The sequence below is a fragment of the Emys orbicularis genome, chromosome 2 (assembly GCF_028017835.1).
Source record: "Emys orbicularis isolate rEmyOrb1 chromosome 2, rEmyOrb1.hap1, whole genome shotgun sequence".
NCBI classification, from domain to species: domain Eukaryota; kingdom Metazoa; phylum Chordata; order Testudines; family Emydidae; genus Emys; species Emys orbicularis.
In genome coordinates, this window is record NC_088684.1 from 75,322,934 (window position 1) to 75,347,632 (window position 24,699).

General features: G+C 39.5%; 1 protein-coding gene across 15 annotated transcripts in view; it reads right to left on the minus strand.

Moving 5' to 3' along the window:
* DTNA (dystrobrevin alpha) overlaps positions 1-24,699 on the minus strand; it is a 287,748-nt gene that overhangs the window by 53,695 nt on the left and 209,354 nt on the right. For 11 of the 15 annotated variants that reach the window (XM_065399396.1, XM_065399398.1, XM_065399395.1 and 8 more), the window contains exons 4-9: positions 23,145-23,230; positions 21,599-21,753; positions 12,683-12,788; positions 10,120-10,286; positions 7,187-7,311; positions 3,505-3,585 (exon numbers count right to left, since the gene is read on the minus strand). In XM_065399396.1, coding sequence (XP_065255468.1) covers positions 3,505-3,585; positions 7,187-7,311; positions 10,120-10,286; positions 12,683-12,788; positions 21,599-21,753; positions 23,145-23,230 — 720 coding nt within the window. Of the gene's footprint in view, positions 1-3,504; positions 3,586-4,405; positions 4,415-7,186; positions 7,312-10,119; positions 10,287-12,682; positions 12,789-21,598; positions 21,754-23,144; positions 23,231-24,699 lie in introns of all 15 variants that reach the window. The other 4 variants (XM_065399382.1, XM_065399394.1, XM_065399392.1 and 1 more) reach the window with 1 other exon arrangement.

The following is a 24,699-nucleotide window of genomic DNA, read 5'->3' on the forward strand; positions in this document are numbered from 1 at the left end:
TGTAATGGCTCAGCCATTCCCAGTCCTTATTCAATCCTAAGTTGATTGTATCTAGTTTGCATATCAATTCCAGCTCAGCAGTCTCTCGTTGGAGTCTGTTTTTGAAGTTTTTCTGTTGTAAAATAGCCACCCGCAGGTCTGTCATTGAATGACCAGAAAGGTTAAAGTGTTCTCCCACTGGTTTTTGAGTATTATGATTCCTGATGTCAGATTTGTGTCCATTAATTCTTTTGCGTAGAGACTGTCCGGTTTGGCCAATGTACATGGCAGAGGGGCATTGCTGGCACATGATGGCATATATCACATTGGTAGATGTGCAGGTGAACGAGCCCCTGATGGTATGGCTGATGTGATTAGGTCCTATGATGCTGTCACTTGAATAGATATGTGGACAGAGTTGGCATCGGGCTTTGTTATAAGGATAGGTTCCTGGGTCAGTGTTTTTGTTCAGTGATGTGTGGTTGCTGGTGAGTATTTGCTTTAGGTTGGGGGGGTTGTCTGTAAGCGAGGACAGGTCTGTCTCCCAAGATCTGTGAGAGTGAGGGATCATCTTTCAGGATAGGTTGTAGATCTTTGATGATGCGCTGGAGAGGTTTTAGTTGGGGGCTGAAGGTGACAGCTAGTGGTGTTCTGTTATTTTCTTTGTTGGGCCTGTCTTGTAGGAGGTGTTCGGGGTTCTAGGCATGTGCCTGTACAGATTTGTTCCTGTGCTTTGTCAGGGAGTTTTTTTAGCAGATGGTGTAGTTTCTTTAGGTAATCCTCAGTGGGATCAGAGGATAATGGCCTGTAGAATCTGACATCATAATCTGTAGAATCTGACATCATAATCAAAAAGGCTGACAAAGGAGGTGCTGTCGTCATCATGAATAAATTGGAATATGACCAAGAGGCTGCTAGACAGCTCTCTAACACCACATTCTACAGGCCATTATCCTCTGATCCCACTGAGGATTACCTAAAGAAACTACACCATCTGCTAAAAAAACTCCCTGACAAAGCACAGGAACAAATCTGTACAGGCACAGGCCTAGAACCCCGACCAGGGGTATTCTATTTGCTACCCAAGATCCATAAACCTGGAAATCCTGGACACCCCATCATCTCAGGCATTGGCACCCTAACATCAGGCTTGTCTGGTTATGTGGACTCTCTCCTCAGGCCCTACGCTACCAGCACTCCCAGCTATCTTCGAGACACCACTGACTTCCTGAGGAAACTACAATCCATCGGTGATCTTCCAGAAAACACCATCCTGGCCACTATGGACGTAGAAGCCCTCTACACCAATATTCCACAAAAAGATGGACTACAAGCTATCAGGAACAGTGTCCCCGATAATGTCACAGCTAACCTGGTGGCTGAACTTTGTGACTTTGTCCTCACCCACAACTATTTCACATTTGGGGACAATATATACCTTCAAGTCAGCGGCACTGCTATGGGTACCCGCATGGCCCCACAGTATGCCAACATTTTTATGGCTGACTTAGAACAACGCTTCCTTAGCTCTCGTCCCCTAACACCCCTACTCTACTTGCGCTACATTGATGACATCTTCATAATCTGGACCCATGGAAAAGAAGCCCTTGAGGAATTCCACCATGATTTCAATAATTTCCATCCCACCATCAACCTCAGCCTAGATCAATCCACACAAGCAGTCCATTTCCTGGACACTACTGTGCTAATAAGTGATGGTCACATAAATACCACCCTATACCGGAAACCTACTGACCGCTACACTTACCTACATGCCTCCAGCATCCATCCAGGACACACCACACATTCCATTGTCTACAGCCAAGCTCTAAGATATAACTGCATTTGCTCCAATCCCTCAGACAGAGACAAGCACCTGCAAGATCTCTATCAAGCATTTTTAAAACTACAATACCCACCTGCTGAAGTGAAAAAACAGATTGACAGAGCCAGACGAGTACCCAGAAGTCACCTTCTACAAGACAGGCCCAACAAAGAAAATAACAGAACACCACTAGCTGTCACCTTCAGCCCCCAACTAAAACCTCTCCAGCGCATCATCAAAGATCTACAACCTATCCTGAAAGATGATCCCTCACTCTCACAGATCTTGGGAGACAGACCTGTCCTCGCTTACAGACAACCCCCCCAACCTAAAGCAAATACTCACCAGCAACCACACATCACTGAACAAAAACACTGACCCAGGAACCTATCCTTATAACAAAGCCCGATGCCAACTCTGTCCACATATCTATTCAAGTGACATCATCATAGGACCTAATCACATCAGCCATACCATCAGGGGCTCGTTCACCTGCACATCTACCAATGTGATATATGCCATCATGTGCCAGCAATGCCCCTCTGCATTGGCCAAACCGGACAGTCTCTACGCAAAAGAATTAATGGACACAAATCTGACATCAGGAATCATAATACTCAAAAACCAGTGAGAGAACACTTTAACCTGTCTGGTCATTCAATGACAGACCTGCGGGTGGCTATTTTACAACAGAAAAACTTCAAAAACAGACTCCAACGAGAGACTGCTGAGCTGGAATTGATATGCAAACTAGATACAATCAATTTAGGATTGAATAAGGACTGGGAATGGCTGAGCCATTACAAACATTGAATCTATCTCCCCTTGTAAGTATTCTCACACTTCTTATCAAACTGTCTGTACTGGGCTATCTTGATTATCACTTCAAAAGTTTTTTTTCCTCTTACTTAATTGGCCTCTCAGAGTTGGTAAGACAACTCCCACCTGTTCATGCTCTCTGTATGTGTGTATATATATCTCCTCAATATATGTTCCATTCTATATGCATCGAAGAAGTGGGCTGTAGCCCACGAAAGCTTATGCTCTAATAAATTTGTTAGTCTCTAAGGTGCCACAAGTACTCCTGTTCTTTTTGCGGATACAGACTAACACGGCTGCTACTCTGAAACCTGTCATTAATTATACACTGTAGTAAAAATGCAAGGAATTCTTTTTCTTTTAGTTATCCTCCAAAGAGTTTCTGTGATCTAAATTAGAACACCAAACTCATTTCCATTAGTGACATGGCTGAAATTTTAACTCAGATCCCCAAAGATAACAAGTTAGTATATTAACTTGTTAACGCAATGTACGCCCTCACATCCCAACTTCTACTTCCTGCCCAACACTGCCAAATGACTTAGGATCCGAGACCCAATTTTTAAACATCAGCTTCTAAATCAGGGTGCCCAATTCTACGTTTTAGCTCTTACAATGAAAATTAGGCTCTCAAATGTGCATTGTAGCATCCTAAGTGCCCACGTAAGCACGCCAACGTGGAACTGGGTGCCCAAATTCACTCATTTAAAATGTGGCCTTCCCATCTGAATAACTGAAACTCAATCCACAAAAGGTTGGAATATTTCTGAGACAATGTTCTACTAACATTTTCATGGAGTAAAATGCAAAGAACCTAACAATCAGGGATTTATTTTCCATTCACGTGAGTTGTTTTAAAGTAAGAAAGGATGAGCACTCACCTTCTGTTTGTGAAAGTATTTCCTGAGGGAACAGAGTGGGAGAATAGCGTATCATTCATGCTGGTTACAGGTCTGGGAGGCCTAAAAGAAGGCAAAATAGCTAAGCATATTTTATTTGTATTTAACAAACCATCAGCAACAGTATTTACATATAGAGATTAATGATATTCTTGCTCAAGGTAAACTGACAGCAAATATCTTCTGCTATAAATAACCAATCACTCCAAACTAAAGGGTTATTTGTTTTTTTAAAAACGGGGGATAAAAAGCCATAACAGGACCAAGAGATAAATGAACATCAGGTTTTTATGTTCTGAGGCACATTTTGAACAATTCTTTTTCCTACTCTGGCAAAATAATTTATTGTGCAGCATTTTTACCAAGCCCACTGAAATGCCCCATAAAATATAATTAGTACAAAAATGGTGAACCTCTATCAACAGTCTTTTAACCCCCCACCCCCATCTCAGACTATAAAATAATGTACTGTAATCACTTTAAAGGGACACTGTCAACTTAAAAACATGACTTTTCTGCCTGATATTGTTTACTTACTATTGTTACTGAAACTGAGATTAGAGGAAAAAAAATTCTCAGCTTTTTGCAGTTTGTTTAATTGGCAAGATACTAATTGTCTGGGAATTTTAAACTGGAAATTTATGTGGTGCCAGTGAACAGCGGTATTAATTAGCATTTCATATCAGCTACATGAGATTTATAGATGTTCTGCATTTTATTTTTTATCTGGACAATGAAAACACTGGACTATTCAAAGATTATTACACGCTTGGTGCTGGAATCTGCTAAACATTCTGTGATCAACAATGAAGATGTAATAAGATTTGTTACAAGTTTTTCTTTCCCTCCAAAAAAATGTACTAAAGGAGAATAAAATACTTACCAGGTATCTCTTTTGCAGCCAAAATGAAATTGAAAAAAAGAGACCATTAATGAAGATGGCATTTTGAAATGAATACGGATAAAAACAGGCCATTGTCTTCTTGTCAATTCTCATATCAAGAAAACTGGCATTGAAACAAATTCAGGCTTTGCTAGGGTGAGCTCCTTAAAGCTACTGATTCACTCAGCTGAGTATGTCATCACTTTTTTCAAGTTCAGCTTTAACACCATGAGATTCGCCCTTTAGGACTATAATCACACACATTATTATTTCTTGCATCTTTGTGAATGGTCTGCAGACATGTATATTTGATACGTTTTGCCTTATATTGCAGTTTTAATTAGAAATGTTGAATTGGGCCCATAACTTGAAAAATTAGACAGCTCTTTGACTCTGGGTACTCCAAGGTAAGAAGTGAACAATGAAAAGAAGGGTTACTACCTTTTTAAAAAAAATAAATAAAAAAATCACAGCAATATAGAAGCTCTTTGTCCTTATTTAAAGTAGCACTATTGAGAACAGAGGACTCCTTTGTCATAGGAAGTCTACCATTAAATGTATATGGAAAAAATCCCTTCGCTTGAATTCTTGCCCAGATCTGTTTCTCTTGATACCTTTTATCTTCCATTACATTTAAAAATAAAAATCGTGCCAGCAAGAAGATATTCTCAATGAGTTACTGTAGCATATCTTTTCTCTCAGTTAATTTATGTGAATTACATTGTAGATCATGCTATTTCCACGACTTGCAGGTTTTTCATTCATGTATCATTATACTCAATACAGTTATATTGCTTTCAATCTAACAATAAGGAGAAATTGTGCCATAAAAATAAAATAGATGGTCTCTCATCCTTATATTCATTCACACTAAATTATATCTATGTATTCAGAAAGAAGACAAGGTCCCAATTTTACAGCAAAGATTTTGGAACAGATCCTATTCAATTATTGTATCTTTCTCTTCCCTATCTTTGTTTGAATTCCTTCATAATAATCCAGTATTTACTATGATTGCAGCATGTTATCTGTTATCTAAGAATATATATTTGCAGTGTTGCTGCAGGGTACTACAATCATGCTGTGAAACAATTAATTTTAAAAAGTTTTTCATTGTAGTTGTTTGCAGTGCTGTTGTAGCCATGTTGGCACCATGATAAAAGAGAGAGACAAGATAGGCAAGATAATATATCTTTTATTGGACCAAGTTGTTGGAAGTTGGTCCAACAAAAGATACCTCTTCATCTACCTTGTCTCTCATATCAGAATACAGGTAGATCCTCCTACTGGAGCCAGTGTTAATGTCCCACAATGAAAAACTCTAGATAGCATGAGGAAGAGGCTTTAATTTCACTTTCATGACCTCTCTTTCTATCCCTCTGAAGTATGCCCAGTTTCTGCATGTGAAATTATTATCTATACATCCATGTCTCTCGGCTTTTATACCATGCCGATCACCATGGTATCTGAGTAAATCCATCTAATTCTGTTTCTTAGTACAATATGCCTCTATTCCATCCTTACGATAAAGCAGTACATTTATTTTAAGAGATAATCAGTTGTAACCATCACACAAAATTAAACATCTGTATGATATACCTCACATTTTAAAAAAGAGGGACAGTAGTGCTGCCTTGGAAACCTCCCATTATGACCACCCAAAGAATAACATCAGCATGATTTATTTTTAAAACATCTAAGCAGGCTAAGAGAGAGTTCCCACAGCCTTTATGGTTTTTGCCTGCACTGCTTCAGTCAGCAGCATGAAGGAGGTGGTTAAAAGACTGACTTTTTTTTTAAGAATGATTGCAGCACTTTTCATGAGAAGTATTTTAAAATAAATATCTTTTAAATCATTTCAGAACATCTAATTGCTTTGGAACTTTTTTCCAATTGTTACTTTAGTTTTGCTTTGAATTCCTGGGAAAGAGTGTCACTTTTAGGTCAAATGAGACCAAGAAAGCACAGGTCACCAGAGAAGCCAATGTTACCTAGCCAGATGACAATATATGATCTACTATTAGCGCAGATGATGAAGGCCCTTCAATGAATGCTATATCATCTGAAGTGGCAATTTCCCCATTGTATCCAAATCTAGCCTAATTTCTGCTTTGAGCTCTTTGACTGCTAGGGAGGAAAGCATGACTAGTTTATATGAACTTTAAATAATAAAAGAGAGTGAAAGGGAAAACTTAGAGACAAACTACAGTATTGAGTAAATTAAAAAGGATCAATGAACTGTAATCCAAGATTAGAATAAGATGAAAATTCAGCTGCATTGTTTTAAGACTTTGGGTGAAATTCTGGTTCCATTAAGTCATTGAGAACTTTGCCATTAACTTCAAGAGGGCCAGGATTTCACCTCTTGTCTGGCACCTTAGTTCAAGACAATACAGTGTTATGTTGAAGTTTGGAGACTCCTGAGAATAAATCCAGAGAGCTGAATCATGAATAAATCTAAATGTACTAAACCATGAAAACGACACAAAATTTAAATACTTTCACATTCTTCTCTCCCCACTTACGACTGTGTCCCGTATCTGTGTCACCTGTATCAACATCATCCATATGTTTTTTCAATAGTTTAAATGTGGCCTGGACCACCAAGGTAAATTCACGCTAACAGAAAGCCCCTTCTTGTGATTTTATACAAAGCACTTGATTCATTGCATGAGACATGAAACAGCCATCATGCATTTCCTCCAGAGCCATCGGAGATACACAGTCTGTACATGTCAACTGGAACAAAGGTTACTTTCTCTACAGCACACAGATACTTACACAATATGAGCCAGGTTTAGAGGTTTTTCAGGCTGGTCAGGGAACATTGGGTGCAAAGGTTCACGGCTGGAAGCACAGCTTAAAGACTTGCTAAGTGCATTAGTTAGCTTCTTAGCAGGTGATTTCTGGGAGGAACAAGGAAGGTAAAAGTAATGTGGACAAGTAAGGTGCAAACGGTTGCTACATTGAAACTACAGGAAGTGCAGAACAAAACCTTACCACTTACAATCATATATTCTTAACTTTTTTCCTCTCTCTATGCCTTTCTTTAAGGGTCCAATGAGCCAAAATCCATTTAGGTCAATGGAAAGATTCCCATCATCTTCAGTGGGCTCTGGATCAGGCCCTGGGAAACACTGTTTCTTTGAAGGTAGTGGCATGCATACAAGCCTGTGCACTATATTCTTTCCCTCCCCTCCTCATTAGTGTTTCACTAGCTTCCTTCATTCTTTAGATGTTTTAAACTAAAGCTTCTCTCTTGTCTGCCTTAGAAGCTGCTGCCTCTGCTACAATAAGGGCAAATGCCATTTCAGACACAATACTGATGGAGTTTCATGGACTTGGAGACAGAAAGCTAAAAGAAAAGACTGATAAGCTTTCATTGCTTCCCAAAAAATTGAACATCTCTGCTCTCACTGTGTAAACAACAGGCATTAAGCTTTGAATCCTGGGATCCCACAAGTCTTCATAGGGCAACACAATGTAATGCTAGTTTTAAAGCACTAGGGCAGCTACATCTTCAGCTTTTATAAACATAATGACATCCTATATACAGTGAAACTCTTTTACAGTGAAGTAATTCCCAGATAACAGTTTAATTCTAAGTGAAGAAAGGATGACTGTGTGGCTGTAGCAATGGGCTGTGAGTTCTGGGTTCTGTTCTAGGTTCTGCAACAGATTTCCTGCATGACCTTGGACAAGCCAGTTAACCGCTCTGTGACTCAAGTATCAGAGGGGTAGCCGTGTTAGTCTGAATCTGTAAAAAGCAACAGAGGGTCCTGTGGCACCTTTAAGAGTAACAGAAGTATTGGGAGCATAAGCTTTCACGGGTAAGAACCTCACTTCTTCAGATGCAAGTAATGGAAAGGACCCTCTGTGACTCAGTTTTCCATCTGTAAAATGGGGGTAATACTACTTTCCTATCAAAAAGGGATATCAAGCTTAATTTGCTAGAGTTTTTAAAGTGCTTTGAGATCTTCACAAGGAAGGTATATACCCTGTGACCAGGATATGAATTATTTTTATTATTGGAATTCCAAATTATACACAACAATAAATTTGAACAATTTAGGACTCTCACTCTACTTTATTATAAATGGAGTTTCACTCTGAATTCACCATAATTGAGTTCTATTGGACATCTCCAATTTACACATGCACCTGAGATATTTGCATGAGTTAGGCACACCCCAGGTGTGTGTATGTACCTAACTTTTAAGATTAGGCCTAATATATAGAACATTCATACACAGGAAATGTTAAGGACATTGTTATCAAATCTGCTTTGAAAGAAATAAGACCCATGTACACAGTAGCAAGGCAATTTCAGATTTGAATTGAAATATTCCAGTCTGAAAGTAAACAACATTTGGGTAGCTGGGGCGACTAGACACGTATTCATATGTTGCTTTTTATTGTGTCTGGCAAGGTTTTGAAACAGCTTTCAAGTGAAATCACCAGATTCCTTCCCTACCATTGCAGCACACTTCCTACAGCAAGAAAGATATATCATTCCACAAATACACTGTTTGTTAAGGGATGAGAAAAAGAGCCAGGTGGCACGTACTCTCCTATCCAGAGTCTAAACTCAAGTCATCCATGTCCACAAAGTGAGAGCTCAGAGGCCATTTGTGCACCTAGATCTATTGTGAGGCAGAGCAGAGCCATGTGCCTGGCATACTGATCAAACAGTGCATTTCTTTTATAGTTAACCCATGCTTGGTCTGTGCAACATTATCATCAGGCAGGCAGCTACTTTCACAGAACCAGAGTTTTAATTGTTTTAAATATGTTTTCTGAAAACTTAGGTTCAAACACGTATCCACACACACACTGTAGTCTGCATCCCTCCTGCCTAAAAGACCACTCCTCTCCCTGTAAAACAATGCACCACTGTGACAGCTGAGATCAGCTAAAGTGCCTCTGCTGACACTCCCCGGATTTGAATTCTGAAGATGGCATGTTCTTAGTGGTGGGACCTCTGCTGGAAATTTGCTTCACCTTTGGCTCTGCTAGAGCCCAGATTTCAGAGAGAAGTTGTTAGGCTTAACTATTTGGTGAAGCATTTGTGCCAGCTGGGTATAAGCGGTGGATTTTTTTTTTTAATGATGTAAAGGTGGGTGGTTATTTTTGTTACTTAATATAGGCTGTATGATTTATTATGGATGTAATTATGTTAATGTACTCAAATGCTATTATAATGGGAACATAATACATATATATTGAACATACACACACACACATACACTTAAATTAGTTCCTCAAAAAAAAAAAAAAAGATTTCATGGATAGCTGAGTGATACTTCAATAGTCCCCATAATTTCATTTACATGTAATCATTAGCATATGAATCAGAGAAAGCGAGAGAAAGGCTAACAAATAGTTTACTATGGGTCCTTCAAAAATGGAAAACTTACTGTGAAAATAGCATTATATTCCAAGACCCTCCTGCAGCCGTCCTGACATCCAGCACTGTATTAAACTGTCAGACTGCTCAAATCCACTCTCAGAAAAGAAATTCTTGTCTCAGAGCTTAATGGTGAATAGGGACCACAATTGTGGATTCTCCATACTTATCTAAATTGGCCACCAACGTTTTATATTTTGCAATATAAAATGACTGAATTGGCCAAGGTTCCTACTCCATCCTTGGGATTCTCTCTCTGACTGCTGGAGTTCAAACAGTCTGCAGCAATGCATGAACCTTCCCTTACCCACGATGTGTATTCTTTCATTTGGTGCTGGTTGCTGTGGGAACCACTGGCATGTCCCCTCCAGAAGCAGTCCTGACAGAGCTGGTAATTGTGACACTGCTGGCACCGATAGCGAAATCCCATCATGCTCTCACTGTGGCAGTAGGAACACTCAACAGGGTGGAAGACTGCGGGGGAAAGAAATTTAAAAAACAAAAACAAACAAAAGAAACAATAAGAACAAGATTAAGAATCAAGTCCCAAATGGTGACTGAATTCTTCCTTTGTTTGCAGTAATTTTCAACATCAAATGCCATTCATGGTCTTAGGCTGAGGAAAATATATATATGAAAACTTCACAAGTCTTTTGTGGGTCTCTTCCAGGGTACAAACTGCACTTGCTTAATTCCCAACTCCAAATCCTTTATCTCTTCTGAAGCAACATGCACTGTTCTTCCTATAGCCTCAGAAATGTGTTTAAACTACAAAGCAAACTGAGTTTATTACAGAGGAAACAAACAGTAAATTAGAAGGAAATCTACCTGGCTCTAATAGGTTGCTATTCTGGAAAGGTGAAGGTTTTTATTGTTATCATTAGCAGTTGAGTTGGTGAGCCTATGGGTCAGAGGTTGGATTTTCAAACATGGGTGCCTAAAGTTAGGTGCCTAAATCTATGTAAAGGCATCTAGATACCTATTTTAATCACCTACGACTGATGTAGTTAACTAACCACATTTAGATATGGATTTAAGCACTGAATGTTTGGTACCCACGTTTGAAAATCTGGCCCTAAGAATGGGCTCCATTTTGTCCACCATTCCAACCAAAAGTATATAATAAGGAGGATGTGAGTCACCCGGAAGCACTGCCCTAGAATATTAGACTGATTGATGGCATCTTTTACTATTCATGCTGCTAAGAGCTATGTTTCCCCCCCCACAACTTGGCACTCCCATTGCCTCTGCCTGTCTCTGCACACTAGAGCATGTACACTGTATTTATCTGCAACTGAATACATATATGCATCCCCCTTTGAAGCTCCAGTTATGCTCTATGGACAGGCGGGAGGGAGCACTTGAGAGGAAATGAGCTGGCAACACTTTCCCAATGACCTCTGGTAGTAATAACAGAAAATCCTCTGCACAACAACCCTCGTCCCTCCAGACTAAGAAAGTGAGGCTCTTAAGTTTATTTTCAAACATGTCTGCTCCTTGAGCTAGCAGCTACGCCATTAGACAGAGAGTCTCAAAAGAGAGAGAGGATTTTTTCCCCTGGCTACCAAGGGAAATATGGGGAAATTATTTGTTTTTTGAAAATTTATTCATATTGTTAATTGAATGTTTAAATATAAAGGCTTAACACGTTTCCTTGGGTTTAAATCTTCCATTCCTTCTAGATCCACAACATTAAAGGATATATTGTCAATGACATTTGCAAAGGATTAGATGCCAAACTCCTCTTAAGAGCCATGTGGGGGAAATACCATATTAGGAGCAGGTGTACTCTGCTAAGTAAGACACTGAAAGTGTACTTCCTATTATGTATCCTTTTCCTGTTTAAGGTCGAAATACAGGTCATTGGGCACAGTAGAAGAGATGGCTTTGTGTAAGAGAACTGTGTGGGGATCTGCTAGAACTATTTGGGGAAATATATAGGGCTTGGAGGGGTGGAGAGGATGGAATGAACCCACAGTACTGGGGTCCTTCTGTGGTTGCGACTGCAGTTTCAATGCTGCGGCAGTGTCTGCATTCTGCTACGGAATCTATATCTGTGGGGTTAGACCAATAGTCCTGCTTCTTTGTGAGCAGAGTGGTTACCTGCCTACCTCTCCCAAGTTGCCCAAACAGAAGTTGTGTGTTTGATACAGAAATTACTGGGTGGCATTCTATGGTCTGTGTTACATGGAGGTCAGATAAAATGATCAGAATGGTCCACACTGACCGTAAAATCTCTGAATCTATACATTTCAGAGCCAGGGGAGTGATTCAGTGTCTGGTTCAGAGGTACCCCCTCAATTAAATCCGCATCCTTCACATAAGAGAGAGAGAAGGTTGGATCTGAGGTTTCTTGCTCCTGTCTTCTGGATAGATAGTTTTGCAGGGAGGTGTTTAGGAGTAGCCTCCTTTTAAGGACTACTTGGACATTGTGGCCATTAGTTTACAACCTGCACTGGACTTAGCCTGCCAGGTGGATTGTGTGGGAAGGAGCTGCCTTGCTGTTCCTCCTTTAGTGCTGTTATGTCATAGCTAATAAATGTCGTGGTCTTTGATTTTACCAAATGTGTGTGTGGCATGAGTGGGCCACCTACTGTAGCTCTCTGGCTATCAAGGGCATAGAAAGCGAGGAAATATTTAGGACAAACTCCAGAGCACAGCAAAAAATTAAACAAGACTACAAGTGGAATGACTGACAGTAAGCCATCCTATTTGATTAGCAGCTATAAGATGGCACCTGGAATCAATAACCTCAGTATAGTAGCTCTTATAATGTCATCCATAAACTGAGAAGCTCATCATATATAGCCTAGATGTCCCCATTGCAACTGCTATTCTTTAACTAAACTTGGTGAGCAGCCATCACTTACCATTTTCAACATTTGCCAATCGATGCAGAAGTGGTAGCCAGACCAGACACTGTGGCGGGGGGTCAGACATGACAGTATCCAAGAAAGCATTTAATGTGACTTTTTTCTGCTCAAAACAAACAAATACACACACACAGAAAAAAAAAACAGTAACCACAGAAATCAGGGTGACTTGAACATGTTTTTATAAAAGTACTTGGGAATGAAGAAATGAAGTTCTTAAACCTCAAGCCATAAACCGAGAAGAAAATGACACTGCCAAAGGTTGTAAAAACAGAAGATGAAGGTATTAGTGGTTATAATGTCTGCCACCTGTAACCAGCAGTTCTCTTCATGGAGGGAGTTTGTGCCATTTATTAAGTAATCACTCACTTTAAGGGTTCTGACCTAAATCTTGCCCCCCAAGAAAGAACACAACATTTTCCCAACCTGTTCATATTACTATATGCCATTGGTCCTATCTAATGCACACGTGTCAAACAAAAAGCCGTTACCATCCAGAGTGACAGACACCACTCCAATATCTGCTAAAGTTAAAAAAAAATGAAAGGACAAATAAAGACAGAGATTAACATTTTCAACAGTGTATACATTCCATTTTTAAAAGTGACTTAGACACTTAGAGGTTTAAGTCCTATTGTTCCTCAGTGAGGCTTAGGCTACGTCTACACTACGGGGGGGGGGGGGGAATCGATTTCAGATACGCAAATTCAGCTACGGGAATAGTGTAGCTGAATTCGACGTATCTGATCCGACTTACCCCCCTGTGAGGACGGCGGCAAATCCACCACCGCGGCTCCCCCGTCGACGGCGCTTACTCCTACCTGGGCTGGTGGAGTACGCGCATCGATTCGGGGATCGATTATTGCGTCCCGACGAGACGCGATAAATCGATCCCCGAGAGATCGATTTCTACCCACTGATCCGGGCGGGTAGCGAAGACAAGCCCTTAGACTCCTAAGTGACCTTAGGCTACGTCTACACTACGGGGGGGAGGGGGGGGAATCGATTTCAGATACGCAAATTCAGCTACGGGAATAGCGTAGCTGAATTCGACGTATCTGATCCGACTTACCCCGCTGTGAAGACGGCGGCAAATCGACCACCGCGGCACCCCCGTCGACGGCGCTTACTCCTACCTGGGCTGGTGGAGTACGTGCGTCGATTCGGGGATCGATTATCGCGTCCCAACGAGACGCGATAAATCGATCCCCGAGAGATCGATTTCTACCCGCCGATCCGGGCGGGTAGTGAAGACCAGCCCTAAGTCTTTTTGGTTTTGGAAAATGGGACACGTGCATTTCTGAAAATTTTTAACTAAAATCTTATTCTCACGTTTTTAAGACCTTTACGCGGATTCCTCTCTGAGATGTGTCCACTGTTAAGACTCTCTACCTTTTAATATACTTCTCATAGTATTCGACAGACTTACTGACAGTAAGTCTTACTGACAGAAATTAAGAACTAATGCCTTCCCATGAAGAAAATGATCATATATAAATGTTGAGTCCTATTTGGAATATTTATAGATAAAAACAGTGATATTTGTTTGTATAGATTATTGCGTTCATTTGGATCCCAAAGTGCTTCCCAGACTATATTGACTGATTGTACAAACCATCATTTTTACCCATTAGTGAAATGGCAGCTGTTCAATAGCGGCAGGGTCACTACACAGCAGTTTTAGGAGTGGAAGTAATGAAGAAAACTGTACCCTGTTGTAACTGCAGAGGAAATATATACAGGCAGCATGTAACTATCCCAACTAACATTTGTGAAAAGCGTCATGGGATATTTAATGAACAGATATAGCCAGAAATTCAGTTCTTCATCTAATAAAAAGACAAGACCTTTCTAGCCATTATAGTGTCCCCTAGAAATAATCCCCACATTTTTTTGCTATTTTAAAAAGTGTAAATGTTCAGTACTTTACAAATTTAATCTGAAAGTAAACAAAGAGCTGCATCAGTACCAAAAATTAGCCCGTATCAATAAACATGTTAATAGGATGGTTAACATCTGTTTACCATACACCTGCTCTTCCCCTCATCTGCGAATGAGTGCTCTCTTCCCAAATAAACAGGAACTCTGTGCTGTTAAGCACCAGCTCACAGAATAATGATTTGCCTTATAGGGCTCTACTGTGGATGCCTGCCATGGCTTCGCTGACCATTGCCATCAACAAATATCACTATTATCAGCAGCAGAGCTGAAAAGAGGAGGAGAAGGGCAGAAAGAAAACTAGTGAATGAAAGTTCATTCAATTTCCCATGTCATAAATAATCAAGTAGCGTAAAGTGTTCTCTCTGCTCCTGGAGAGGGACTAAGTTGGCTGCACACACAGTGGTGCTCTGAACAAGCAAACAGATGCAGAGGCAAGCACAGCTCTTCTACAATGGAATTCTCTTTGGAATGGAGCTATAAATAGGGCCCTAACAAATTCACGGTCCATTTTGGTCAATTTCATGGGCATAAGATTTTAAAAATCATGAATTTCATGATTTCAGCTATTTAAATCTGAAATGTCACGGTGCTGTAATTGTAGGGGTCCTGACCCAAAAGGGAGTTATTGGGGGCGGGTCTTAAGGTTATTGTAGGGGGGTTGCGGTACTGCTACCCTTACTTCTGCGCTGCAGTGGCACTGCCTTCAGAGCCAGGCAGCTTGAAAGTGTCAGCTGCTGGCCAGGAGCCCAGCTCTGAAGGCAGAGCCACCACCAGCAGTAGCACAGAAGGATGACATGGTATGTTATTGCCACCCTTACTTCTGGGCTGCTGCCTGCAGAGCTGGGCCCTCAGTCAGCAGCCGCCACTCAGCTCTGAAGGCAGCAGCGCAGAAGTGGTGGCATGGTATGGTATTTCCACCCTTACTTCTGCGCTGCTGTTGGCGGGGCGCTGCCTTTAGAGCTGGGCTGCTGGATGGGGTGCCGCTTTCTGGCCACCCAGCTTTGAAGGCGGTGCAAAAGGAAAGGTGACCCGCTTAAAATAACCTTGGGACCCCCCTGCAACTCCCTTTTAGGTCAGAACCCCCAATGGGAGAAATGCTGTATAGTGTCATCAGATGTTCGGCTGCGTGCATGTGTTCTTTCTGCATGCCGCACCAGTTCTGGCCAGACAGTTCATACATCAGGCTCCAATTGAACTGCCCAATAAGACCACAAGACTTGGTTTCGTAGCGAAGGCATCCGGACATGTTTACTGCTGATGAAGCACGATGCTAATGTCCCGGCTCAATGGTTACAGTTACACTAACACATGTATGCCTGTGATAATGAACCAGCTCAGTCAGTGGCATGACTTTCCACTGTCCTTAGGCCAGACTAAGGGTTAAAGTGAGGGATCCCAACATTTATAGAATGAGACAAACAATCTGGGATAAACAACTTACGTGTCACCTTACACGTTTCATGACATGTTTGTTACCTCCTCTTGTACTTTCCTCCTGAGTCAGACAAAACATTCCTATTCACTACCTGGCTTTGTTCTTTTACTCCTAATGTTTTAGACAAAATATCACTATTCATCACTTTTGTCAAACCATTTTATTGTGTGCTAGGTTGGGGTGTTCTTGTGCTGGCCAGCTGGAATGTGTTCAGTGTGTGTTAGCAATGCTAGCAATACTGGTGCTGAGTTTGTGTACCGGACATTGACTTGCCGGCAAACATCTGCTTTTGACAGAGCCTGACTGTTGTTCATAGCATAACTTTTGCTGACTTTGGTTCAGGCCTCAGACTTTGCACCAGGCCCATGATTCAGGCTCTCTCTTTCTACTACATTTCCCTACTTTTTGTCTTTTTATGGGGAGGATGTTTACCTATCGTCCCGGAAAAGCATAATGCATGGACTGACTATGACCCAGTGGGCTAAATACTATTATATGGCCACCTTACAGTACCATTCACAGTACATTTATGCTCCATCTGTCCCTTGGTCTGCTCATTCCTTCATACGACTGATGGATAGATTTTATTTTCCAATTGTTTTTAGTTCCTTTATGGTAGGCCCGGGAATGGTAGGCCCGGAACTTTGATTGAGGAATATAGTGTTATGACTGAGCTTTGGGGGCACTCCCAAATAATTAACATATAGGGATAATATGGATATCATATTTGTATTAGTAGTGTATATAGGGTATATATATATAGTATGTATGTGTACATATGATAGTACCTCATATTCAAGCATAACAATCCTTTTCCAATCTGGTGTTGTAGTAACTAAATTAATGGAGATATCCTATCTCCTAGAACTGAAAGGGACCTTGAAAGGTCATCGAGTCCAGCCCCCTGCCTTCACTAGCAGGACCAAGTACTGATTTTTGCCCCAGATCCCTAAGTGGCCCCCTCAAGGATTGAACGCACAACCCTGGGTTTAACAGGCCAGTGCTCAAACCACTGAGCTATCCCTCCCCCCAAATCTGGCCCTTTTACTTTGGTACCACAGATAGCAACACACTCTTATTAGGACAGTCACAATTACCATCTGTATTATTATGAGTAGTAGGTTGAACGTTTTGAAATACTGGGATAAGCATTATTACAGTATGTTTCACAGTGCTATGTGTATAAGAAGTAAAACAGAAATTTGCAGCAGTGACATTACAAATGAGGCCTTTATATATAATTTTTTGTAATTAGTTACAATACTGTTCATTCATATAAAGTTAATCTCTCTTGGTTCAGGTGTTCCTCCCTTCTCAGGTTGCTCTTCACCACCCGCCTCTTCCCCTCTGCTTCTCCTCATTTCTGCTTTCTCTCTTTGTTTTAAAAAGTTATAGTTTTTACACACACCTCTAAAAGATAAAGGAATTAAAAACAGAACACAACAACAAACAAAGAGAAAACAGGGTAAAAACTTTACTTTAAATAAATCCGGTGAATTAATTATTTTAACCCTTCAGGAATGCAACAGCTGAAAATACTCCTAACTTTCTTGAAGATACGGTTGCCTAGCAACAGAAATGCAGACTCTGCTTCTAATCCTAACCACTGACTAATATTTGAAACATGGGTTTTCCTTATTTCCATATAGCAGGGTTTTAAAATAAAGTTAATATAAAAATAATGTAAAATGCCTTAAGTTACTAAAGTAATACAATAAATTTGGCAAATAACTTAATATAAATGTTTATTAATTTTTATAGTTATAAATAGAATTCTGATGCCATTTGTTTTTAATTGTAAGTCTGTCCTGTGTTGTATGTTGTGTGTGTCACGTAACATTTTTTATTATTATTATTTTGTTGCAACAAAAGTCAATTTTGTACTTTTTCAATATACGCGGTACCATACTATTTTAATATTATGGTTGGTGCAACCATCATAATATTATTAATACCAATTTTTTGCAAAGTTCAAAAAGGTCTTAGTTATAAATATATGTACATCTATTTCTGCCGCAACAAATAATGCAATTGCAAACACAAAGGACTTTCTTTTACTAATCACAGGATTTTTAGTTCAAAGGAAAAAAATGTAAGAGGAACATCAACATTAAGCAAACATAATATTAACAAAATGTCAATTTCATATTTGGGTTTTATAAACTTCTCTATGCCTTTATCAAGTATTAAATATATAGTTATAAAGATGTTATAGCAAAAATGCTAAAAATATAACAATTTATGTTATGTCTGGTTATGTTGCAAAATGTAAAAGCCAAGCAAACAATTTCAACAGGTTCCCACCTTTGGCTCCCAAACACAACCAAGTGTCATGAAAGTTTAATACTCTCAAAGTGTTTGCATAAACCTGCATTTAAAATTTATTTTGTTTTCATTTTATATACTTTTCTTTTGTGTTAAAAGGAAGTAATGGTTGTTAAAATTTGTGCTCCTAAATAGTTAACAAAAGTGGAACTGGTATCACAAGCAAATTAACTCTAGAAAGCTTGGGTAAAAATTCTGTTACTAATTCTTTTGCTAAAACAAAGTACTCAGCAGGGGAAAGCAATACACCTTCTCACAAAAAACTGTGAGCATCTATTTTAACAGTTAAATATTATATTTCGTATAAAATATTAGTAATGCACCTCAAGTGAAAATAAATGTCTATACAACAATTGCAAAAATATAGCTTGTATGATAAAAAACTTGGTCCCCATTACATTGTAAATAAACTAAGCTAATCTGTGTATTAAATTTTGGTTACTGAAAATAAGAGAAATGTAAACAAACAAGCAAAAACGTTATTATGTTAACTAACTTAAGCTGTTTAATGTTGCATCCTACAGACCGAAGACACCAGAGGATATCAGTACACAGAAAAAAAACCCCAAACATAAAAAAAGAAAAAGAAAAATGAAGTGCTTTATAAACAACAGACTGGTCAATTATACCTCAGTCTACCATATATAAACAATTAAGTAGGCAATCAGCTAAAAACCACTAGCTGGACCAGGTCTAACTGTCATTTAAACTTTATATTATTAAGCAAAGTAAATTCATGTGCCTGTGGTTTTAAATCTTTAACATCAAAATATGGATAAATTTGGCTACTGTATAAAAGCAACTGTATTATTGCTGTATTGTCATATTATTGCTGCACAACATTTACAATATGCATAATATTGCTAAAGTGTTTAACCAACACACAGGTAAAAATCAACAAATGAATGGCAGCAAACAACAACAAGGCAAGGAAAAAACAAATTGGTAAAAAAATTAAGTTACATAATAACTATAAATTGGGTAAACAAATTCCCACAGTCATAATTTGGGTCAGTGACACTGAATCCTAACTAAGGCATATGTTATTCAAAACAATCTTGTTCAGCGTCTGGGTACCAATACTAAAACCTAACACAGTCATATTTAATAAACTGGTTACTGTCCATTCAGTAGGTTATCTGAAAGTCAGCATCTATAAAAAAACATGTCAGCTACTGGTGTATCACGGAGCAGTGCAACCAATGAAACAGAGATGCGAGCCGTTCCTGTTTCCTGCCCAGCAAAGCTTATTCCAGAGGGTAACAACCAGCGGTAAGGGTAATCTATAACCTAGTAATAGTATAGGGTAAAAGCACACAAAAGACCAGATTTCACGCTGGGAGACCAGATTTCATGGTCCGTGACACGTTTTTCATGGCCGTGAATTTGGTAGGGCCCTAGCTATAAATTAAAACTTGATTTGTACCAAATAAAGTAATTTCTGCTTCATTGACAGCTTTATGGCTGCACTCCTTTGGTGGTCACTGATTTTATGGATTAAAGAAGCAATGTCCCTTAAAAGGACACTGACAGTAATTTCCATACCTTTAAAAGTCATTTTTTTCCTCCTGCAGTTTTTAATCAATTGCTTGGAAACTTGAAACTAAATATACACTGTGAGATGAGGGGTGATGGGTTGTGTACCCCACACAGGCCCTGATGGGGTTAACGTGGGCCTGAGGGTACCTGGCTGTACCTGTAGCAAGTGCCAGGTTTAACTGAACAAGAGGCTCAGCTGGGCAGGAGTTGGCTGGATTATAAAGTTAGGAAGTTTCCAATAGAAAGAGGCTGCAGGGACAGAGGCTGCAGTCACTCTCTGGGAGCACAGAGGAAGGCAGGTGAAAACCCAAAAGGGAGAATAAACCCTGGGGTTCTAGACCTAGAAGAAGGGTCAACCCCAGAGGAGTTGTGGGGGAAAGAAAGCCTGCGAGAGCTAGGTAGGAAGAAGCCCATGGAAACAGCATAAGGGGGAGGACTATGCAGACCTTGACTGCTTGTTATAGAGTCCCTGGGCTGATACCCAGTATAGAGGATGGGCCTGGATTCCCCTGCCAGCCACTGGGATGTGGCATAGGAGCCATGGAGATGCCAACTGGACTAGCTTTATTACCCTGGAAGGGGAGGCCTATTGTGACTTGGCAGGAGGACTAATCCACAAAGGCGAGGCACTGCAGTTCCTGAGTGCAAAAGAGGGGCTACATAGTGAGAGAGTGAGATGACAGGCTGAGGAACTGCAAGAAGAGGGTATCTGGCTGGCAGAGCTAATTCCCAGATGTGTCCAGGAGATACCCTAGTAGTGAGTACACATCCCCATGTCACTAGATTGTGGAACAACATTTGTCCAAGCAACAGCACATCAGAGTTCCACAACTTCAGATTTAATTTTTTTTTAAAATCTCTGCAATTGCGATAACAGTTTGATAGGAAGATGAATATATCATATCATGTTTATCCTGCCTGTCAGGGAAATAGGAAGTATAAATTCCTTTTGGAGCCCTAGATCTATAATTTAGCAGTAAAGAAGAGAAGAAAAATACCGCTTTGTTCCCAATGTCTTCTCAGCTTCAACATCTTCCCTTACTTTGCATGTATTGCACTACTGAATTTCTTATGGGTGGTAAGATAAATTTAATCAAATATTTTTCTAAGGGTGTAAATCAATGCAGTTCCCAGGAAGGAATTCTCTTCTTCCAATACAACAGAGCAATGCACAATCAGCTACATGTAGTATTGGGTATTTTTGAGTCCGTCCCTCCCCTCTCCGAAGCATCAGGTATTGGCCACTGGCAGGATATCAGACTCAATGCATCCACACAGTCTGATGTGCTGTGACAAATGCCATATTCCTTTCTGTGTAACTTCAGCACTTTCTTGGATCCTACTAAGAATTTCTGCAAGGGAAATCAGATGTTCAGTTGCCTGTAGGCTTCCATTTCCAACAAAGAAGAGGTGAGAAACAGTTCTTTTTCACCGGAGCATTTCAAGTGTATCTGTTGCCTCACCATAGACATGAACAATAAGATACTTGGTTTAAGAATTGGATTTCACCATGATGGAGATATAAGGTCAGGTATGCACAACTGTAGCAGGAAAGAGAAGCAGCATGACTGTGTGTGCACGTATGTGTGTGTAAAGGAAAAAAGAAAGAATGAAAGAAAACTTGATTAGTCATGTGACTGACAGCATACGTCAGTGATGCCATCTTTCTTTACCTGTTGAGAGAAACAGGATTTTGCCGATTGCTCCGTGTAACCAAATGAAGGACCTTCGAAAACTGCAGTGGGAAGTTTGAGAACCTCCCGCAGAAACATATCATACCTTCCATAAACCATCACTCCACCAGAGTCTGAAATCATTGAGAAAATATCTGGGGAAATTAAAACAAAACAAAAAACAACAAAAAAAGAGCAAGAAAAGGAGAGGTTTACTTCATTTAAACTACAGATCTTCTCTTAGTTCAACAACATATAATCTGAACGTAAAGTAATGAGATTTTTTATATAATGTATTCTGCTTATGGAAAACGTCAATATTATTGCACCTTTAATTTTAGCCTACTTGCCAGACGCAAAAGAAAAAAGCACATGTAAGAAAACTATCAGATTTCTATATTAAAATATTCCTGCTTTTGTGGCTCTGTGGTGTCGTTCCTTTTTAGCTGGTGCTTGATGCTTAACGTAAGTGAGTAATTTAGTCAGATAGAATGGATCCAATTTGACAAAGTGCAAAACATCAACTACAACTTTTTGTCTGGTGCCATTCTGACCCTGAGTTCATGAGGCTGTTTATGATTTTTTGGACATGTAGAACACTCAACAAATTTGAAATGCATTACTTGAATCTTATCACTTTTTTTGGCTTAAATTATTTGTCATGTAAATATTACAACAATTTGTCAGTCTATAGCTCTTACTCTTTTTTTATTTTCCTTGATGGTAGACTTTTTTTTTCGAGTAAGAAAGTGAAAAGTTTAAAAGGCTCCAAAACTTAGTGGAGGATGCTAGACTAAGGGACCATTATCATTTTTCAGGCTGTTAGGGCCACCTCTGTTCTAGATGGCAGATATCACACTGGGTGCATCTGGAGGGAAATTCCAAGTGAAGGACCCTGCAGTTTACTGCTGGGAAACCAGTGTCACACTACATCCTGCCACTGCATACAGCCGATGGACTCAGGGAATCAATAGCTATCCTTATGCACAACATCAGAGAAAAGGGAGAACTAAGCACTGTACTCTAGATGAAGCTGATCCCAAGGGACAAGAATTCTAAAAGGAAGTCTCTCAATGCTTCTGCAGCTAGATTTGTTTGGGAAATGAGACAAATCCTGTAAAGCAGAAGGGATAGACGTGTGCCCCTGGAAAGGAAATATAAACAGTGTATAAACGGTATTGTTTTTCTAACTGTGAAAATGAGAGAGATGTCATGAAAGAGGAAATTGTCCAATGATACTTCATAATGCTAGACATTTGCTGCACTTGACTGTACTTATGATAACCTTTTAATTCAATCAGCCTGAATAGAAATCAAATTTGTACTGTATTCATCAGAGTTAGACATATGTGACCTAGCTCCAAAACTGGTTGAGAAGCCATCCAAACAGTGAACTGGACTTATCTGAAGATGCAAATTGGTTCAGCAAAACCTCACCATCACCAAATATAAGCATGGTCTAATCCCATCAGGTCCACCTAGCATTCTGGCACAATTTGATATCTTACCAAATACAGGGATGAACGACAGACAAAACAAAACTTACATCTTAATTTGTCCATGATCTTTCCTCCACAAAGAGTTGCCAAAGCCATTTTGACAGCAAAAACTGAAATTTTACCATGTCCTTCCCTGTTAGATAATAAAAAGTTGTTATATGGCATGATCTGACCAGCATGAATGTACATTTTAACTGCATCTCCTTGACATGACATAATACACCAGACATATATTATATGCAGGTCCATAGAGTTGGAAATAAAATCTTCAGATCAATGCATTTTTCTTTTCATATTTTTACTGTTTTCTTTCGAGAGGACATACAATGGCAGATTTCTCTGTAAAGCCACCAGAGACCCTTTAAGAGCATCAACAAGGCACATTTTAATATTAAGCTTATCAGAACAACATTTGAATGCTGGTTAGCACATCGTGCATTAAGCTGATTATTATTATTATTATTTATTGTTATTTGTACTATTGTAGTGCTCAAAGGCCCCAATCAAAATCAGGGCCCCACTATGCTAGGAACTGTCCATACAGACAGTTCCTGCCCAAGAAGCTTACAATTTAATTTGAAACAGGATGTAACAAGTGAGTGCAAAAGCAATAGTGGGGAAAGGAGGATGAGGATAATGGCTAAAGAACATGTGGTTACTCAGGTTAGCTATTGTACAAGTTAATGGTTCCAAGCCATTTGACTTTTTCAATTATACCCTTGATTTACATGCAATCTTAGAAGGCATTTAGTTAAAACATGGACTCTAAGGCCCAATCCAAACCCCACTGAAGTCAACAGCAGACCATTTATTTTCAATGGACTTTGGATCAGGCCCTGTGTTGAAATCATCTTATTTTCAAGAAAAGCCTCTTTTTAAATACCACCCTTTGGGCACTGTCAGAATTTACCATTTTGGAGGCACTGACATAATACTATAGAGGGTTTCACTAGTCCCATATGGCCATGCAGAATCCCACACTTTTCCCTCCAGGAGTGATGGCACAAACCATTGGTTAAATCAAGGAGTTAAGCATCTGGTATATTTAATTTCACACAAATTCTATTCTATTCAACACTATTTAACACATACGAGGGTATCCAACATAGGGCAAAAAAAGTTCTATAATAATTTTCCTACAAATGTAGTCATGTCCCAGTCAGATGATAAGGATCCTTTTCCTCCTTGGAAGGAACAAGCCTGTACATTGCAGTGTCCATATGCAATGTACACATTTTATGAATGGTTGATCTTTTCACTGAACCATTTTAAGGCAAAACTCAGCTGCCCCATTTCCATACCAATTATCCTGCATCCACCTCAGTGATTATTTACCATACAGAAACCGTAGCACATTCCAGTTTCTGAGCTAATATTTTCCATCTTCATTATAAGCCCTTCTGCTTTAAATTCTAAAATCATTTCCCTTGGTATGAAAAAAACCTAGCACAGGTTGTTTAAAGGAATTATGCTATCACAAGCAGAAGCATGAACATGCTAAAATGTACAATCTCACTAAAAATAATAAATTTCCTCCTCTTTTGCATTAATTTTTTTTGGTTTCAAATTTTTCAAATTTACTTTTTCTTTGGATTTCTCAGC